At 69.5% G+C, this 15,857-nt stretch overlaps 5 protein-coding genes across 5 annotated transcripts; 3 read left to right on the top strand and 2 right to left on the bottom strand.

The window, feature by feature from the left end:
• Positions 1 to 1,624: 1,624 nt before the first annotated feature.
• On the bottom strand, positions 1,625 to 3,395 carry WNT1 (Wnt family member 1). The gene is made up of 4 exons (XM_005139692.1): positions 3,295 to 3,395; positions 2,800 to 3,053; positions 2,324 to 2,589; positions 1,625 to 2,113 (listed from the first exon to the last, which is right to left on the bottom strand). The coding sequence occupies exons 1-4, from the start codon at positions 3,393 to 3,395 to the stop codon at positions 1,625 to 1,627; spliced, it is 1,110 nt and encodes a 369-aa protein (XP_005139749.1).
• Positions 3,396 to 5,685: 2,290 nt separating this feature from the next.
• Positions 5,686 to 7,690, top strand: ARF3 (ARF GTPase 3). The gene is made up of 5 exons (XM_034071503.1): positions 5,686 to 5,776; positions 6,367 to 6,556; positions 6,676 to 6,786; positions 6,896 to 7,020; positions 7,218 to 7,690. The coding sequence occupies exons 2-5, from the start codon at positions 6,409 to 6,411 to the stop codon at positions 7,377 to 7,379; spliced, it is 546 nt and encodes a 181-aa protein (XP_033927394.1). The 5' UTR covers positions 5,686 to 5,776; positions 6,367 to 6,408; the 3' UTR covers positions 7,380 to 7,690.
• A 1,511-nt stretch (positions 7,691 to 9,201) lies between these two features.
• Positions 9,202 to 10,865, top strand: FKBP11 (FKBP prolyl isomerase 11). The gene is made up of 6 exons (XM_034071502.1): positions 9,202 to 9,333; positions 9,612 to 9,677; positions 10,058 to 10,148; positions 10,252 to 10,285; positions 10,379 to 10,449; positions 10,521 to 10,865. The coding sequence occupies exons 1-6, from the start codon at positions 9,223 to 9,225 to the stop codon at positions 10,736 to 10,738; spliced, it is 591 nt and encodes a 196-aa protein (XP_033927393.1). The 5' UTR covers positions 9,202 to 9,222; the 3' UTR covers positions 10,739 to 10,865.
• Positions 10,866 to 10,875: 10 nt separating this feature from the next.
• CCDC65 (coiled-coil domain containing 65) lies at positions 10,876 to 13,278 on the bottom strand. The gene is made up of 9 exons (XM_034071501.1): positions 13,244 to 13,278; positions 12,910 to 13,049; positions 12,674 to 12,841; positions 12,430 to 12,599; positions 12,182 to 12,320; positions 11,898 to 12,095; positions 11,588 to 11,806; positions 11,358 to 11,510; positions 10,876 to 11,261 (listed from the first exon to the last, which is right to left on the bottom strand). The coding sequence occupies exons 2-9, from the start codon at positions 13,042 to 13,044 to the stop codon at positions 10,956 to 10,958; spliced, it is 1,488 nt and encodes a 495-aa protein (XP_033927392.1). The 5' UTR covers positions 13,045 to 13,049; positions 13,244 to 13,278; the 3' UTR covers positions 10,876 to 10,955.
• A 217-nt stretch (positions 13,279 to 13,495) lies between these two features.
• RND1 (Rho family GTPase 1) lies at positions 13,496 to 15,724 on the top strand. Its single transcript, XM_034071530.1, has 5 exons — positions 13,496 to 13,646; positions 13,721 to 13,808; positions 14,749 to 14,858; positions 14,943 to 15,077; positions 15,151 to 15,724. Exons 1-5 carry the CDS (start codon positions 13,527 to 13,529, stop codon positions 15,394 to 15,396), a joined length of 699 nt encoding a protein of 232 aa, XP_033927421.1. The 5' UTR covers positions 13,496 to 13,526; the 3' UTR covers positions 15,397 to 15,724.
• Positions 15,725 to 15,857: the final 133 nt, after the last annotated feature.

Raw genomic sequence — 15,857 nt, 5'->3', positions numbered from 1 at the left:
TCACCACGCCAGGCTGTGTTTGTACCTCGGCGTGGACAGCGGGGGCCCCCGGGGGTTATTTTCCCCTTTCCTTTGGGTCTAAACCATCAACTTTTCCACTATCGGCTCCGGGGGATGTTTCGGGTGGTGGCAGCGTCATTCCTCAGCCTTTGATGCCGCCCCAGCTCTGGGGCTGAGAGGACCCCCCACTGCAGGTGGGCACTGGGGCATCCCTGGGGCTGGATGTCACCGTGGCCCCGGGCTGGATGCGATGAGGGAGGTTACAGCCTGGTCCAAGGTGTGGAGTTGGGGAGCAGAGGGTGTGTGTGAGCCTGGCACCTGCCCCACTGGATGCCAACCCCGATGGGATACCCATCCCAGTGGGAATCTTGTCTCTCAGGAATGCCCTTCCCCGAAATGTCCATTCTATGCCCAGCACTATGGGATGCTTATCCCAAGGGAAAATCCATCCCAGGGGAATGCTCATCTCAGTGCGATGCTCCGGTGCAATACCCACCCCAATGGGATGCCCATCCTAGAGGGATGCCCATCAGAAGGGGATTCCCATCCCAGTGGGATGCCTGTCACAGGGAGGAGCCCATCCCGGTGAGATGCCCATGCCACCAGGGCCCCTGCCAGCCGCAGAGCTGCACCCACCTCTGCCACGGCCTTTCTCGAGCTGCAGCCAGACCCCACGCACGAGTGTGGGGCTGCGTGTGGGGCCAGTGGCCGGTCCCAGCCCCCTGCCCCGGCCCCCATAACCCCGGTGCCCTCCCCGGCCCCCCTCCTCCCCCAGAGCCGAGGGGAGCCGTCAGCGCCGGCCGGGAGCAGTGATGGACGAGGCTCATTCCCTGTCTGCTGCCTTGTACCTCCCGTGGCCGATCCCAGCGCCCGGCCCTGCCGGCACCAGCCCTGACGCCCCGGCAAATTCCAGTGCTAGAGATACCGCAGCCCAGGAGCCATGGTGATGGGCGCCCCGGTCATGGGGATGGACGCCCCGGCCGGGAGCGGCGGCGGCAATGGTTGGGGCTGGAGACGGGCACAGCGGGAGGAAGAAGGGGATGGGGATGATGGAGAGGAGGAGAGGGGAGAGGAGAGGAGGAGAAGGGTGGGCAGGCAGTGGATGAAGAACTGATGGATGGACCAGGAGCTGGACCTGTGCAGTAGGAGGCTTGTGTCCAGCCCCATAGCTTGCGGGACAGGGGAACATTGCTCATTTCCTCCCTTCCTCAGTCCCCAGAAATGAACAAGCACAGGACTGATAAAAATATATCCTTTATTCTTCTCTAAAGACTATCAGTGAAACCTGGAACAAAGCATTATTATTATTAATTATTATTATTAATTATTATTATCTTTCATTATAAAAAACAGGGCCTGGGGCCAGCAAAGTTTGGGGGGGGCGGCATCAAACCATCCACAATAAATATTGTATTTACAGTAAGAAGGGGATGGGGGTTGCCGGGATGGTGCGTGCTGACCCCGAGACCCCCCAGCCCGGCTGATGGCCTCAGGGTGGGCCAGGCCAGGCCGCAGCAGGTAACAGAGGCACCCATGAGTGCCTTCAATCCCACCAGACACTCGTCATTGGGGGTGGCACAGACCCCCTCCAGGGCCGGTGCAGGGGGGTCCCTGTTGGGGGGGTTCACAAGCACTCGTGCAGCACCTGAGTGTTGGTGCAGTTGAGGCAGCTGACGTGGCAGCACCAGTGGAAGGTGCAGTTGCAGCGCTCGGTGACACGCTGGGTGCGTGTGCGGTACCCGCGCCCGCAGCACAGCAGCTCGCACCCATCCAGCCCCGGCGAGGAGCTGTTGCAGAACCTCCCGGCCGTCCCTGCCGTCCCCGTCTTCCCGCTGTAGGTGCAGAAATTGGGCGATTTCTCGAAGTAGACGAGGTCGTGGGGCGAGGGGGGTTTGTGGGCCGGGTTCTCGGGCTCCAGGTGATGCAGCTCCACGCGCGATGCCCGGTTGCTGCCCTTGTTGCCGTAGATGACTCGGGAAGCGCCGTCGAAGCGGTCCTTCAGGACGTCGCCCACGGCACGGAAGGTCGGCAGCCGCATCCAGCACGTGCGCACGGTGCAGGAGCCCGACATGCCGTGGCACTTGCACTCCTGGCGCATCTCGGAGAACACCGTCTGCAAGAGGAAGGGGGGGACATGGGGCACCGTGAGCTCCGGCATCCCCACTGCCCAGCAGCGTCTTGCCGTGCTCAGCCTGCCCAATGCCAGGTGCAAACTCCCGTTCTAACGGTTCCCAAAGTGTGCATGGGGACAGGGTAGGGGCCTCGGTGGCCGTGCCCCCCCAGCCTCCCCCGGTGCTTCCTGCGGCCCCCCCTGTGCCCTCACCATGCGCCCAGCCTCATTGTTGTGCAGGTTCATGAGGAACCTCAGGTCCCGGCCCTTCTCACTGGAGTCCACAAACTCCCTCCCGAAGAGGCGCCCGAAGTCGATGTTGTCACTGCAGCCCCCCCAGTGCCAGTCGGGCCCCCCGGGGCCGCGGCGCCGGTAGTCACAAGTGCAGGACTCGATGGAACCCTCCGAGCAGGACCGTGCCACCGAGTGCGTGACACCGGCGCTGGTGATGGCGAAGATGAACGCGGTCTCCCGACAGCCTGCGGAGGAGAGCAGGGCCTTAGGGTGCTGTTGGGATGAAGAGGGGGCACCCAGCGGCACCCCAACAGCCACAACGGGATGCTGATGGGCTGGGAGCTGGCAATGCCCCGTGGTGAACCGAGGGCGCTTTGCAGAGCATCTCGGCTCGGGGGCGCCGCGGGGGGGGTCCGGGCAGCCCCACGCCGCCTCCCGCCGGCCCGTGGCCTCACCCCGGTTAACGATCTTGCCGAAGATGTTGGGGCCCTGCGAGGTGGGGCAGTTCCAGCGGCGGTTGCGGAACTGCCACTTGCACTCCTTGATGGCGGTCTGGAGGCCGGAGCTGACGCTGTGCAGGATGCCGGGGTTCTGGCGGATCAGCTTGCGCTGCTTGCGGCTCAGCAGCTGCAGGCTGGGGTCCAGCACCAGCTGCACGTTCTTGGAGTCCGTCAGCAGGTTGGTGGACGAGGCCACGTTGATGATGCCCCTGCGGCACAGGAGGGGACGGTGAGCACCGGCATCCCGCTCTCCGCCTCAGCCCTCCCCTCTGATCCGCTACCAGAGCATCCTCCACCCCGCAGCCGTGGGTCACAGCCCCGTTCGTCTCCCCCCGGTCGCACCTGCGCGCCCCATCCTTGGCTACGGGGCAGCCGCCGCCGTGCCGGTGCCAAGCCCCGCTCCGCCCCCTGCTCCGGTGCCGGTGCTGCTGCCGGTACCGGCGGACTCACCACCACCGCCCGCTGTTGTTCACCGCCAGCGTGTTGGAGAGGGAGGAGAGGGCCAGCGCCCAGAGCGCCCGGAGCGCCAGCCCCAGCGCGGCGGCTCGCATGGCTCCGGCACCGGGAGACCCGGCAGAGTGCGCGGGCGAGCGGCCGCCGGGGTATTTATGGTGCCGCGGAGCCCCCGGCCCGGCCGCTACATCCACGCGTGTTTCCGGACGCGCGGGGCGCGGGGAGGGCGGGCGGCTCCGCTGCGGGCGGGTGAAGGGGGACGCGGGGAGCGCTGGCACCGGCGCCGGGCTGCAGCCGGTGCCCGGGGCGCGGCGTCGGGGCTGCGGGGTCCGGAGCTCCCTGCCCGGTCCCTGGAGCGCGGCTTCGGGAGGTTCCGTGCGCGGTGCCCGCTGCCCCGTGCCCGGTACAGGTGCCGGGGGGTCCGTGCGCGGTGCCCGGCGGCTCCCCGGGGAGACGGCGCGGCTGGACTCGGCTCGGCGCGGCGGGTGCGCAGCGCTCAGCACCCGGGAGCATCTTCCAGCCCCTTCCCTCTTATAGGGGCGGCGCGGAGGGTCCCCGTGGGCCGGTCCCGCCGAACGGGGCCTCCCCGCGTCCTCGCCCTAACAATGGGGAGCGGCGGGGCCGCGGCACCTCTTATGGGGCGGCCGGAGCGGCGGCGCCGGGCCTGTCCGTCACGGCCCGGATTAGCCCGGCGGGTGGCTGCTCCCAGGCCCCGTGCCCAGAGCGCGGCCGGTGGGGCGGGGAGAGGAGGGGGACACCCGGCTGCAGCCCCCCCGCCCTCCCCGCGCACCGGCACCGGCGAGGGGAGCCCGGGACAGGTCCCGGCGCGAGGAGGAGCAGGACCCGGAATAGCCCAGGACGGGCCGGGACAGAGCCGGGCGCACGGAGGGAGCGGGGGCCGGGGATAGCCCGGGGCCCACGGGGGAGTGGAGCGTGGGGATCTCCCGGGATAGCCCAGGGCGCACGGGGGGGCAGAGGCTCGGGACAACCGGGGGGGGCCGCGCCGGGACAGCCGCGTCCTGCTTGCGGGGACGGGACACGCAACCCCGGGGAGCGGCACCGTCGCGGCTGTCCTGGCCAGAGCCGGTTGTGTACGGGGCCCGACGGCCGGTTCTGCTCACCGGGCCCCCCGTGAACGTGGGCGTTCGCCACAGGTGCAGCCCCGGGGCACCGGGCGGTTGTCAGGGGGAGGGATGAGAGGCTGGAGAAGGACGGAAATGGGGCACCCGGACCCCGCGTGCCCGCAAGTCTCAGTGGGGACGAAGCCGCTGCCTGCCCGGGTGCGAACTCCCCGGTAGGGGCCGGAGGGGTGGGGGGGACTGAGTTGAGCCCCCCCCGTCTTGGTGGGGTGGGAGGGGGTAATCCCCCCTCAGCGGTTTCCCCGGACCAGTCATGCGGGGCCGGATTAGCCCCGCTCGCCCGTCACGGGCCGGGGCCGCCGCTCTCCATTTCAATTCAAGGGCGGACAAAGCCCGGGCTGGCAGCGGGGGGGGGGGGCTCGCACCGGGGACCCCCCCTCACCCCTCCTCCGGCCCGGGGTCTGCTCCAGGCCGCCGGCTCCCGCACCCCCCCGCCCGGTTCCCGGCCGGGCCGGGCCGTGTCCGCGCCCTCCGGCCGCCGCCCCGTCGGGGCTCCCGGGGCTGAGGTCAGCGGCCGCGGGGAGGCCCCGGGGCGCGGCAGGGAGGGCCCTGCCCGGGGCCGTGCCACCAGCGGCGGGGCCCAAACATCCCCGCCCCCCCCCTCCATCCCGGGACGCCCCCGGGGTCCCCGCGCCCCTGTTCCCCCCATCCCGTCCGGCGGCGGCCCCAGGGCGGAGGGAGCGGTGCTCGGGATCCCCCCCAGCCCCGGGGTGTCCTCGGGAGCGCGCAGCGTCTCTCGCCGCCGTCGGACGGGCGGCGCTGCCGGTGCCAGTCCTGGATGGGGAGGGAGGGACGGGGGGCACGGGTCCCTTCCCCGCACCGGGCACGGGACGGACGGAGACCGGGACAGCCCCACGCCCACTGACAGACCCCGCCCGGCCCCTGGGTACCAGGGAGGCGTCGGTACCGCCGGTACCGGGTTCCCGTGGGGGGCGCATCCCTGTCCCACCAGTGCCATTTTTGGGGCCCCAGGGCACCCCCCTCTCCACGTAGGTCCCCCCCCTGGGCTCTGCCCCCCGGTGCTCATAGAGGGGTCGGATGTCCCCGGGACCCCCCCTCCCGGTGCATCCCGCCCCCGCACTGCTGCAGCCGCTGCCATGGTAACGGCTCGCGGCTCTCGCGAGCTCCGCGCCCCCCTTTTCCCCGCGCGCCCCCCGGGCCCGGTACCGGGGGGGGCGGGCAGCGAAGGGCGGGGGGGGGAAGGAGGAGTAAACGGGGAGGGGGGGGGCCACCGGGAGCTCTCGCGAGATCGGCGTGATCGGGCCTCCGCTTCCGGCGGCGGGAGCGGTGCAGAGTCAGCTGCGGGCGGGGGGAGCCACCGGTACCGGCACCGGCACCAGGTTTGGGGGGCAGCACCGGGGGAGGGGGCATCGACGGGGGCGCAGCACCGGGGGGGGCTCTGCACGGCGCGGGGGGGGATGCGGAGGGGTTTGGGGGTGCGGACCCCCAGGGGGGTGCGGGCATCGCTCCGAGGGTGATGCGGGGCCGCACCGGGGGGCGATGCGGGGGCGGGGGAGCGGTTTGGGGGGGCGGTGCGAACCAATGGGGGTGCGTTGGAGGGGCGCAGTTGAGCGGGGGGGGGTGATGCGGTCGGGGGGAGCAACGGGGGCGGCAGCAGCTCAGGGGCGGGAGGGGCCCGCTGCGGAGCGGGGGGGGCTGCAGCGCGGGGGGGTCGAGGTTTGGGGGTTGCGGTTGTGCCCCCCCCAAGAGGTGCTGGGTCCGTGCCTCAGTTTCCTCCAGTGCAGCCTTGGCCTGGCCCCTGTAGGTGCAGCGCGGGGGGGGGGGGGCAACCCCAGCACGGCCCCTTCATGTGGGGGCAGCCCCATGGCCCCAGGGTTCTATCCCACACATGGGTGTCCCCGTTGCCTGCACCCCCCCCATCCCGTGTTTTGAGGGTCCTCCCCCCAGTCCCAGCCCTGTGCCCCCGCAGGATCCGGCCTCGCCTGCGGACGGAGCCAGCGCCACCGTCACCATGGGCAACATCTTCGGGAACCTGCTGAAGAGCCTCATTGGGAAGAAGGAGATGCGGATCCTGATGGTGGGGCTGGACGCTGCCGGGAAGACCACCATCCTCTACAAGCTGAAGCTGGGGGAGATCGTCACCACCATCCCCACCATAGGTGAGCAGGGCCAGGGGTTGGGGGGGGCACCGGGCATGGACCCCTCCCCATCGGGGCTCCTTGGGATGGGGTTTGCGGCCCCACATGCCTCAGTTTCCCTTTGCTGTTGTTTCTTGCAGGGTTCAACGTGGAGACAGTGGAGTACAAGAACATCAGCTTTACCGTGTGGGATGTGGGTGGGCAGGACAAGATCCGGCCCCTCTGGAGGCATTACTTCCAAAACACCCAGGGTAGGTGCCCCGCAGGGACACGGACAGGGGGGACACGGTCACTGGCGACGGGGGTGACTGTGGGGCCGAGGGTCCTGCATCCTCAGCAGCGTCTGGTCGCCATCCCCAGGGCTCATCTTCGTGGTGGACAGCAACGACCGGGAGCGGGTGAATGAGGCACGGGAGGAACTCATGCGGATGCTGGCGGAGGATGAGCTGCGGGACGCTGTCCTCCTCGTCTTCGCCAACAAGCAGGTGGGGCTGGGACCATCCCCGAGGTGTCGGGGCCGGTGTCTGGGTGCCTGTGCCCATCCCCGAGGTGTCGGGGCCGGTGTCTGGGTGCCTGTGCCCATCCCCGAGGTGTCGGGGCCAGTGTCTGGGTGCCTGTGCCCATCCCCGGGGTGTCGGGGCCGGTGTCTGGGTCCCCGTGGCAGCCCCATCTCTCCCCTCAGGACCTGCCCAATGCCATGAACGCGGCAGAGATCACGGACAAGCTGGGGCTGCACTCCCTGCGCCACCGTAACTGGTACATCCAAGCGACCTGCGCCACCAGCGGGGATGGGCTCTACGAGGGCCTCGACTGGCTCGCCAACCAGCTCAAGAACAAGAAGTGAGCGGGCGGGCGGCCTCAGGCCCCCACCCCCGTGTCCCCGGGGTCCCCCCCGGACTCCCCCATCCCCGCCCCGGTTGGGTTTTGCTTTCTCTTCTGGCACCGGTTGCTGTGGGGGTCTTTTTCCGCCTTGTTTTGGGGTCTCCCCTCGGATCTCGTGTGTGCGTGTGTGGAAATACAGCTCTATGGAACGTACCTGGGGGGGGACACGGGGGCTGGGTGCCCGGGGGGGTCACGCTGGGGTACCCCATCCCCGTGCATGTCCCCTCCCCTTCCTCTGGACCAAATGTGGGGACTGTGGGGCTGCAGGGGGCATTTGGGACCATACACCCCCCCCACACCCCCCGCCCCCACATGCCCCCCCCCGGGGGTCCCACACGTCCCCGGCCCCCCCATGTCACTTCGAGGCAGGTCTCCTCCCCTGCACCCCATCCCTGTGCCAGCATCGTGATTGTAAGTCCCAGCCCCTCACAGACGGACGAACGGACGGACGGCCCCATTCTGTACCCCCCCCAGCACCATATTTATACCCCCGGTCTGTGCTTGGTGTGACGTGTTGCTGCGGCTCTGCCCCGTCCAGGGACGTGTGTACCCCCCTCCCGGCCCCCCTCCCTGCGCCTGAGACGGTGGGTGACCCCCGGCCCCCCCCCCTTGGATATTAAACATGTTTTATGTAGGGCTGCCCCATGCTTCTTCTTCCACAGCCCCCCCCCCAGCGCGGGGGTGCAGGGAGGGGACGGTGATGGACAGCCCCGGGCTGGGTTTAATTAGAAAGAGCTTAACTGGGCGAGGGGAGGCTGGGGGGGGGGGAACTCCCCTTTCCCAGGCTCATCCTTAGGGGAATATTGGATGAAATGGTAAATCCCATTAGTGCTAATCCCAGCCGGGGCGTGGGGATGGTGCCAGCGCCGGCATGGCCGCGAGTGGGGCTCAGCCCCCCCCATGTCAGCCCCTATGCAGGCAACCGGCACTGCTGTCCCCATCCCTGTGTCCCCTTTGGGTTGGTGCTGGTGCCGCTGCATTGAGGGGTTCCCCCTGCGGGGGGGGGGGGCGGTGCCCGGGGTTTCCTGGGGTACCGGGAGCCGCGGAGCCGGTTCCCACCGGTGGCTCAGTGCAGCAGGGGCTGGCGCGGCGCTGACCCGGAGGCCGTAATCCCATTAATGCCCCGTCCCCCCGCAGCCAGCGCGGCTTCGGCACCTCTCGGCAACCGGGGCTGGTATGTGCGTGCGCCGGTGGGGCCGGCGTGCCGATGCTGTCGTCCGGGAGCTGCAACGGGGCCTGCGCCGGCAACGGGGCCGCTCTCACCACCGGCGCAGGGCGAGGGAACGGGGCTGCCCCCCGTGTCCCAGCGTCCCCTCCCGAGCCGGGGCTGTTCCCCAGGGGTTTGGGGGCTCCCCTCCATGCAGGGCCCGCTGCGGAGCTCAGCTTCCCCTGTCCCGCAAGGGGCCGGGAAGGGCGCTGGGTGCGGGACAAGGGGCGCTCCGCACCCAGGGAAGCTGGATCCCGCTCGGTGCCGATTCCTCCGGGCTCTGCTGCCGCCTGCTGGTACCGGTCCCGCCGCCGGTGCCCTGGGACGAGCCCCCCGCCCGGCTCAGCGGGGACCGCTGGGGCAGCCACCGGAGAGAGACCGCTGCTCGGTGGCAGCCCGGGATGAGCGGCACCGGAGCAGGGGCGAGCGCGTTCCCGGACATCGGAGGGGGGAACCCCCGCTCCGTCCCCACCGGGGCTCGTTGCTTGTCCCGCGGACCGGTCCCGGTGCCGGGGGGCGGTCCCGGGGGGGAGGCGGGGCCCGGGGTGAGCACGGGGCAGGACGGGGCGGTCCCGGTGCCGCCGCCGCCAGCCCGGCCATGCCGCCCCCCGCCGCGCTGCTGCTGCTGCTGCTGCTGCTGCCGCTGCCCGTCCACGCCGCCGAGAGCGAAACCGAAACCGGTGCCCGGGACCTGCGGCTGGAGACGCTCGTGAGCCCCGGGGGAACCGGGAGGGGAGCGGGGAACCGGGGCTGCGCGGGGAGCACCGGGAGCCCCCGGCGGCGCCCTCGGGCGAGACCGGAGAGGGGGGACCCCGGCGGTGCGGGGGGAACGGGAGCAGCGGAGGGACGGGGGTGCGCGGGGAGCGCGGGGGGCACCGGGGCGGGGAGTGCGGCTCACGGGGCCCCCGGGGGGCACGGAGCGGGGTCCGCGCACCCCGAGGCTGGAGTGACCCCGTCCCGGTCCCCCGTGACCCCGTCCCGTTGCAGGTGCCCCCCCCCGAGGGCTGCACGGAGCTGTCGGCGCCGGGGGACACGGTGCACATCCACTACACGGTGCGCGGAGGCAGGAACACGTCAGCACAGCGCTGCGCCGGGCGGGGCGGGGGGGCGGCTCCGGCACCGGAGGGGGGGCACCGGGGTCGGCACGGGGGAAGTACCGGGGAGATACCGGGGAGGTTCAGGAGCAGGCGTGAGGATGGCAACGGGGTGGCACTGGAACGGGCATGGGGGGTCACTTGGCACTGGGAGCAGCGTGGGGGTGTCCCCAGGGTGGCACCGGGGTGGCCATGGGGATGAGGCCAGGATCAGCGTTGGCCCGCTGAGGACAATGGGAACAGCCTGGAGTGGCTGTGGGACAACGCCGGAACCCGCGTGGGGCAGAGCCAGCCCGGGTGCTGGTGCCAGTGCCGGTGATGGTGCCGGTGTCCCCACAGGGCAGCCTGGAGGACGATGGCCGCATCATTGACACCTCATTGAGCCGGGACCCGCTCCAGGTGGAGCTGGGCAAGCGCCAGGTCATCCCCGGTGAGCACAGGGGGTCCTGAGGGGTGTCACTGCCTGCGCCCAATGGGCTTTGGGGTGCCCCCAGCCACCCCTGCTCACCCCTTTATCTGCTGATTCCTCACAGGCCTGGAGCAGAGTCTGCTGGACATGTGTGTGGGGTAAGCTGGGTAAAGGGCACAGGGGGTGTGCCCGGGGCCACTTGGGGTGTGGGTCCAGCCCCACAGAGCACTAACAATGTCTCACCACGGCAGGGAGAAGAGGAGAGTCATCATTCCCCCTCACCTGGCCTACGGCAAGCGGGGGTCCCCCCCGTCCATCCCAGGTGAGCACAGCTCCTTGGTGTCCCCTTGGGGTCTCCACCAGCCCCACTGAGGCTCTGTCCCCCCATTGCAGGGGACGCGGTGCTGCGGTTCGAGGTGGAGCTGGTGGCTCTGTCCCGTGCCAGTTACTGGCAGAAGGTGCTGAACAAGGTGGTGCCACTGCTGTGCTTGGGGCTGGTGCCGGCACTGCTGGGGCTCATCGGCTGCCACCTCTACCACAAGGCCAGCAGCGCCAGGGTGTCCAAGAAGAAGATGAAGGAGGAGAAGAAAAACAAAGCCAAAAGGAAATAAAGCCTTTCCCTGGGCATCTGTGGCTGCTCCGTGACTACGTGCGGCTCTGAGGCACAGAGACACCTTGAACACAAGCAGGAGGTGACAGACCCACACCAAAGCTCAGCTTGTCCCAGAAATAAGACCCCCGAGCACAGTTTTGGGTGTAATTTAGTTCCTTTATGGCAGCTCCAGGCTGTCCCAGTCGCTGCAGTGTCCGGGGCTGCACTGGGGGGTCTCAGGCAGTGCTGGTGGAGCCATAGATGGGCTGCAGACGGGTCTTGGGGTGTGCAGCGCAGTCACCGCCGGTGTGGGGCGAGCCCCTGGGGATGCAGCTCTTGTGCTTGACAGCGAGGAGCGGGTTGGGCTCGCTCAGCACCTCCTGCGGGACGGAGACCCCGGCCAGGTACTGCCGGAGCAGGTCCCGCAGGCGCCGGTTCCTGCGGCTCAGCGCCGCCCTCTGCCGCTCCAGCGCCTGCTCCTCCAGCTTCGCCTTGTTGAAGCGCTGCCAGAAGCGCTCTAGCCCCACGTAGTCCTGCACGGCCTGGGCGAGAGGAGAGCAGGGGGTCCCCAGCCTGGCCATGGGCCATTCCCAAGCCCGGATCCCGCCCCGAGCCCGACGGGGGCTTCAGCTCCTCACCCAGGCCAGCGGCTCCACCGGTGTCTCCTGGAGGACTTGCCGGGCATCTTCCTCTTCTTCCTCCTCCAGCGAGGATGGGTAAAAGGGCAGCACCTTCTCCTCCTCCGTCTCCATCCTGCGGCACATCTCGGCCAGGCGCAGGATGCGCTGGGCCTGGGGGGATGCAGAAGAGGGCAGGGAGGGCTAGGAAGGTGGAATTCCCACTCTGAGGAGCTCCCAGCACCTCTCACCTTCTCCATCACCCGTGCCAGTGCCTCGAGGGCAGCACTGCTCTGCAAGGTAAGCCTGAGGAGGCTGTCGTGGGCATCAGCACCCATCTGGTTCATCTCAGTCCTGAGCTCCTGGAGCTGCCTGAGGACCTTCTCCTTCTCCTCCCGCATGCACCGATTCTGCTCCTCACTCTCCCGGAGAAGAGCCACAAGTCGGCTCCTGACGGCTGTGATCGAGCCCTGAGGACAGTGGGGATGTGAGGGATGGGGCCATGAGGATGGGGACAGGGTCCCCAGCACCCCCACGTCCACCCCTGCGCCCCGCTGCAACCTGCAGCTTCTGCAGCTTCTTCGCCTGCGTCTCCACTTCCCTGGAGCTCCTCTCTTCCTTTTGCTTGAGTGCCTCAAAAGCCACCCTCTGCCGCTCGGTGGCCTCGGCGTAGCCCTGCAGGGCGCATTGGACCTGCTTCCAGAGCTCCTCCAGCTTTGCCCCCAGCTGCAGGCGGGTGTACTGCTTCTCCTGCAGGCTCTGGGCACAGGCACAGCACAGCTGAGCCACCGCTCCCCAAACCTCGCCCTCGAAGGCTCCCGGACGCTTCCTCCCCCTGCCCCTGCCTCGTTTTTGATGTCGTCCCGGGAACTCTGGAATTTCAGTGTGATGTCCAAGTCATTCTTGGCCTGATTCTGCTCCGTGCCCAGCGCCATGTCCTGCAGGCAGCAGCGTTCCCACTCGTGCTGCTCCACGATGGTTCTCCTGCGGGAAGCACAGGGGAGCTGCTGGCAGAGGGTGCCCCCAGTGAGGTGCTCAGCACCAGCACAGGACAGGCAGCGGGTGCCAGTGCCGGCCCCCGCCCCTGCCGCACCTCTCGTCCTCGAAGGCAGCCTGCAGGGCCTGGAGCTGCGCCCTGTACCCATCCTCCAGGCAGGCCAGGCGGCAGCGCTGCAGCTGCAGCAGCCGATCCACGTTGAGCGAGTGGCTGCGCAGGGCTCGGCCGTGCTGCTCCTCCGCCTCCTCCAGCTCTGCGGACAGGGCCTGCGGGGTCGGGGCTGTCACCGGGGGGGGGGGGTCCCCCCCTGCCGCCGCGGCCCCGCCGGCCCCGCGCTCACCTCGATGACGCCGTCCTTGCAGTCCATGACCCGTGCGAAGGCCCCGCTCAGGACGAGCACGTCCCGGCGCAGCTCCTCGGCCCGGGCCTCCCGCAGCACCGCTCTCCACTGCGCCTGGAGCTTGTGCAGGCTCCGGCCGCTGCTCCGCTCCTCCTTGGCCAGCTTGTGCTGGGGGGGGCACGGCCGTGAGCGGGGACAGGGGTTCCCTGCTCCCCCGTCCTGCAGCCCCCGGGTACCTTCAGGAACAGCGTGAGCAGCTCCCCCTTCCTCTTGGCCGCCTCCTCCTCGGCCAGCGCTCGGCTCTGCATCAGCAGGAGCCCGTCCTCCGCCGACATGGGAGCTGCTGTCCGGTAGCGGTGCTTCCCGGCCATGGCGGCTGTGCCCGGGCGCACGGGGTGAGGCGGGGGGTGCCGGCCCCCCCCATCTCCTCCCCGTTGGGGTCCCTCCTGACGCCCCCCACGCTTTGGGGTCCCCCCCTGACGCCCCCCACACTTTGGGGTCCCTATAGGCCCCCCCTTCCCCCCCCTCCCTTCCCCGATCTCGGTACCGAGCGCACCCCGCAGCACCCACCGGCGTCCCACCGGTCTCCCGGCAACCGCCACTTCCGGCTTGGGCGGGAGCAGAGCCTCGCTTCCGCGGCCAGCCGGACGGGGCGCCCCCTGGCTTGGAGGAGCGGCTCCAGGCCGCACCCGGCTCCTCCGCCATTGGTAGGCGAGCCGGGAGTCGCCGCGCTGATTGGCTACCGGCCGCCGCCGTGGGCGGGGCTCGACGGCGGCGGCTTATATAAGGGCGGTGCTGCGGCGGGGCGCAGGGTCGGCGGGTGGGTGTCGTGCGGGGCCTCCGCGCCGCCGCCATGCGGGAGCGGAGGCCGGTACCGGTGGCCCCGGCCCGCTGCAAGCTGGTGCTGGTGGGCGATGTGCAGTGCGGTAAAACGGCCATGCTGCAGGTGCTGGCCAAGGACTGCTACCCCGAGGTGAGCCGGGACCGGCACCCAGCACCGGGGACTGGCACCGGGGCCGGGCGCTGACGCTCTCGGTGCCGTTACAGACGTACGTGCCCACCGTGTTTGAGAACTACACAGCGTGTCTGGCCAGCGAGGAGCAACGGGTGGAGCTGAGCCTCTGGGACACCTCCGGTACCGGGGTCAATGCACTGGGATGGGTTCCCTCCGGTACCGGGGCGGGGGCAGCACTGGCCCCGGTGGGGCTTGATGTGGGAGGGGGGTTATTGGAGGAGGGTGGTTTGGGGTCTATGGGGATGGGGGGCTGCAGCAGACGGAGCCCTGCAGTGGGGGGAGGCTGGTATAGAGCCCCCGGGGACCGGCCCCATGGGGTGCCATAGGGAACCCCCTTCCTAACGGGATCCCCCATCCCTGTGACCCCCCTCGTTGGATATTGGGGCGCTGCGTCCCTGCGGGGCTGCCTGTGAATGGGGGGGGAGCGGGGACCCCGGGATCTGCCGCTCCCCGCGGCGCTGGGGGGGCCCGGGACAGCCCTGCCCGGGTGCTGCAGTGTCCCCCCCGCCCGAGGGGGGGTCCCCGCCACCCGCGGTCCCCGCGTTGCCATGGCGATGCGCTGGCGCAGCCTCTTTGCTATTCCACGCACGGAGCGTCTGGGCTGCGAAACCCCCTCCGAGGCCCTTCGGGGTCTGGGGGTGGCGATGGGGGCCCCCCCACGGGCACCCCGATACCTACAGGGGCTCCCCACTGCCCTCGCGTCCCCCCCCGTGCCGCCTCCCTCTGCGGTCCCCGCGGTGGTGCCAACGGCTCCAGCTCCCTGGGGACTCCGTGGGGGTGGCAGCGGCCCCCCCCCCCCATGTCCTGCTGCCCCCCCAGACCCGGTGCTGCTGTTCGGGCTCTCCAGCGTTGGGGGGGGGGGGGGGCGGTTGTTACATAAACACCACGGGATCCATTTCCCATCACTGATGGGCTGCGGGGAGCGGAGGTGGTGCTTTGGAGGGGGGTTAGAGCTGCGTGTGCCCCCCCAGCCCTGGCAAAGGGGGGCTGTGACCCTTTGCCGTCACCTCCAGGGCCCTTTATGGGGGCGCTGTGCGGTGACACCCCCTTTGCCACCCAGGTTCTCCCTACTATGACAACGTGCGTCCCCTTTGCTACAGCGACTCGGATGCTGTCCTGCTCTGCTTCGATATCAGCCGCCCCGAGACCCTGGACAGCGCGGCCAAGAAGGTGTGGGGGGCATGGGGAGAGTGTGTGTGGGGGGTGTTTTGGGGTCCTCTCACACTAACACCAACCTGTGTCCCCATTCCGCAGTGGAAAACAGAGATCCTGGACTATTGCCCTAACACGCGGGTGCTGCTCATCGGCTGCAAGACAGACCTAAGGACAGACCTGAGCACCCTCATGGAGCTCTCCCACCAGAAGCAGGCACCCATCTCCTATGAGCAGGTTGGAGGGTGCCGTGGTGGGAGGGGTGTTGGAATGCTCTGGGGGGGTTTGGCCTCATCAGGGGCTGTTGCAGGGCTGTGCGGCCGCCAAGCAGCTCGGAGCAGAGGGTTACCTGGAGTGCTCGGCCTTCACCTCGGAGAAGAGCGTCCACAGCATCTTCCGGACCGTGTCCGGCATCTGCCTCAGCAAAACCCCCCCGCAGCCCCCCCGCAGCCCCCCCCGCAGCCTCTCCAAGAGACTCCTGCACCTCCCCAGCCGCTCCGAGCTCATCTCCTCCACCTTCAAGAAGGAGAAGGCAAAAAGCTGCTCTGTCATGTGAAGGGGGGGACCCCTGTCAATGCCCCCCCCCAACCTCCACTCCTCCCAGTGTCCTCCTGTCCTGAGCCTCCGGGATGGGGTGGGGGGGCTGCTCCTTGAGGCCTCCCTGATGCTAGTGGGGTGCCTGTCCCCCTCCCCCATGCTTCCAGTCCCCATGGAGCTGCCATGGGGGGGGTATTCTAGGGAGAGTGATTGGCGGCCACCCAAACCCGGGGTGGGTTCATTCATGGACTCATCCCGTTTTGCCCCTCCCCACCCCATCCCTCATCTGCTGCTTGCCCCCGGTGGGGTGGGGGGCGCTGGGGGGGGGCTGTTTTATGGAGTGTCGTTATGGGGGGATGTCTCTATTCCATGGTCAGTGTTATTAAAAGCTTATTTATTATCGGAAATATAACGCCCACCGACGTGCAGCGGGAGTGGAGTCCTCTTTTGGGGGGGACAGGGCTCGGGGGGGGGGGGGCT

Source organism: Melopsittacus undulatus, chromosome 21 (genome assembly GCF_012275295.1).
Source record: "Melopsittacus undulatus isolate bMelUnd1 chromosome 21, bMelUnd1.mat.Z, whole genome shotgun sequence".
In the NCBI taxonomy this organism is placed as follows: domain Eukaryota; kingdom Metazoa; phylum Chordata; class Aves; order Psittaciformes; family Psittaculidae; genus Melopsittacus; species Melopsittacus undulatus.
Note: the sequence above shows the minus strand (reverse complement) of the source record. Positions and strands in the feature narration are given on the sequence as shown.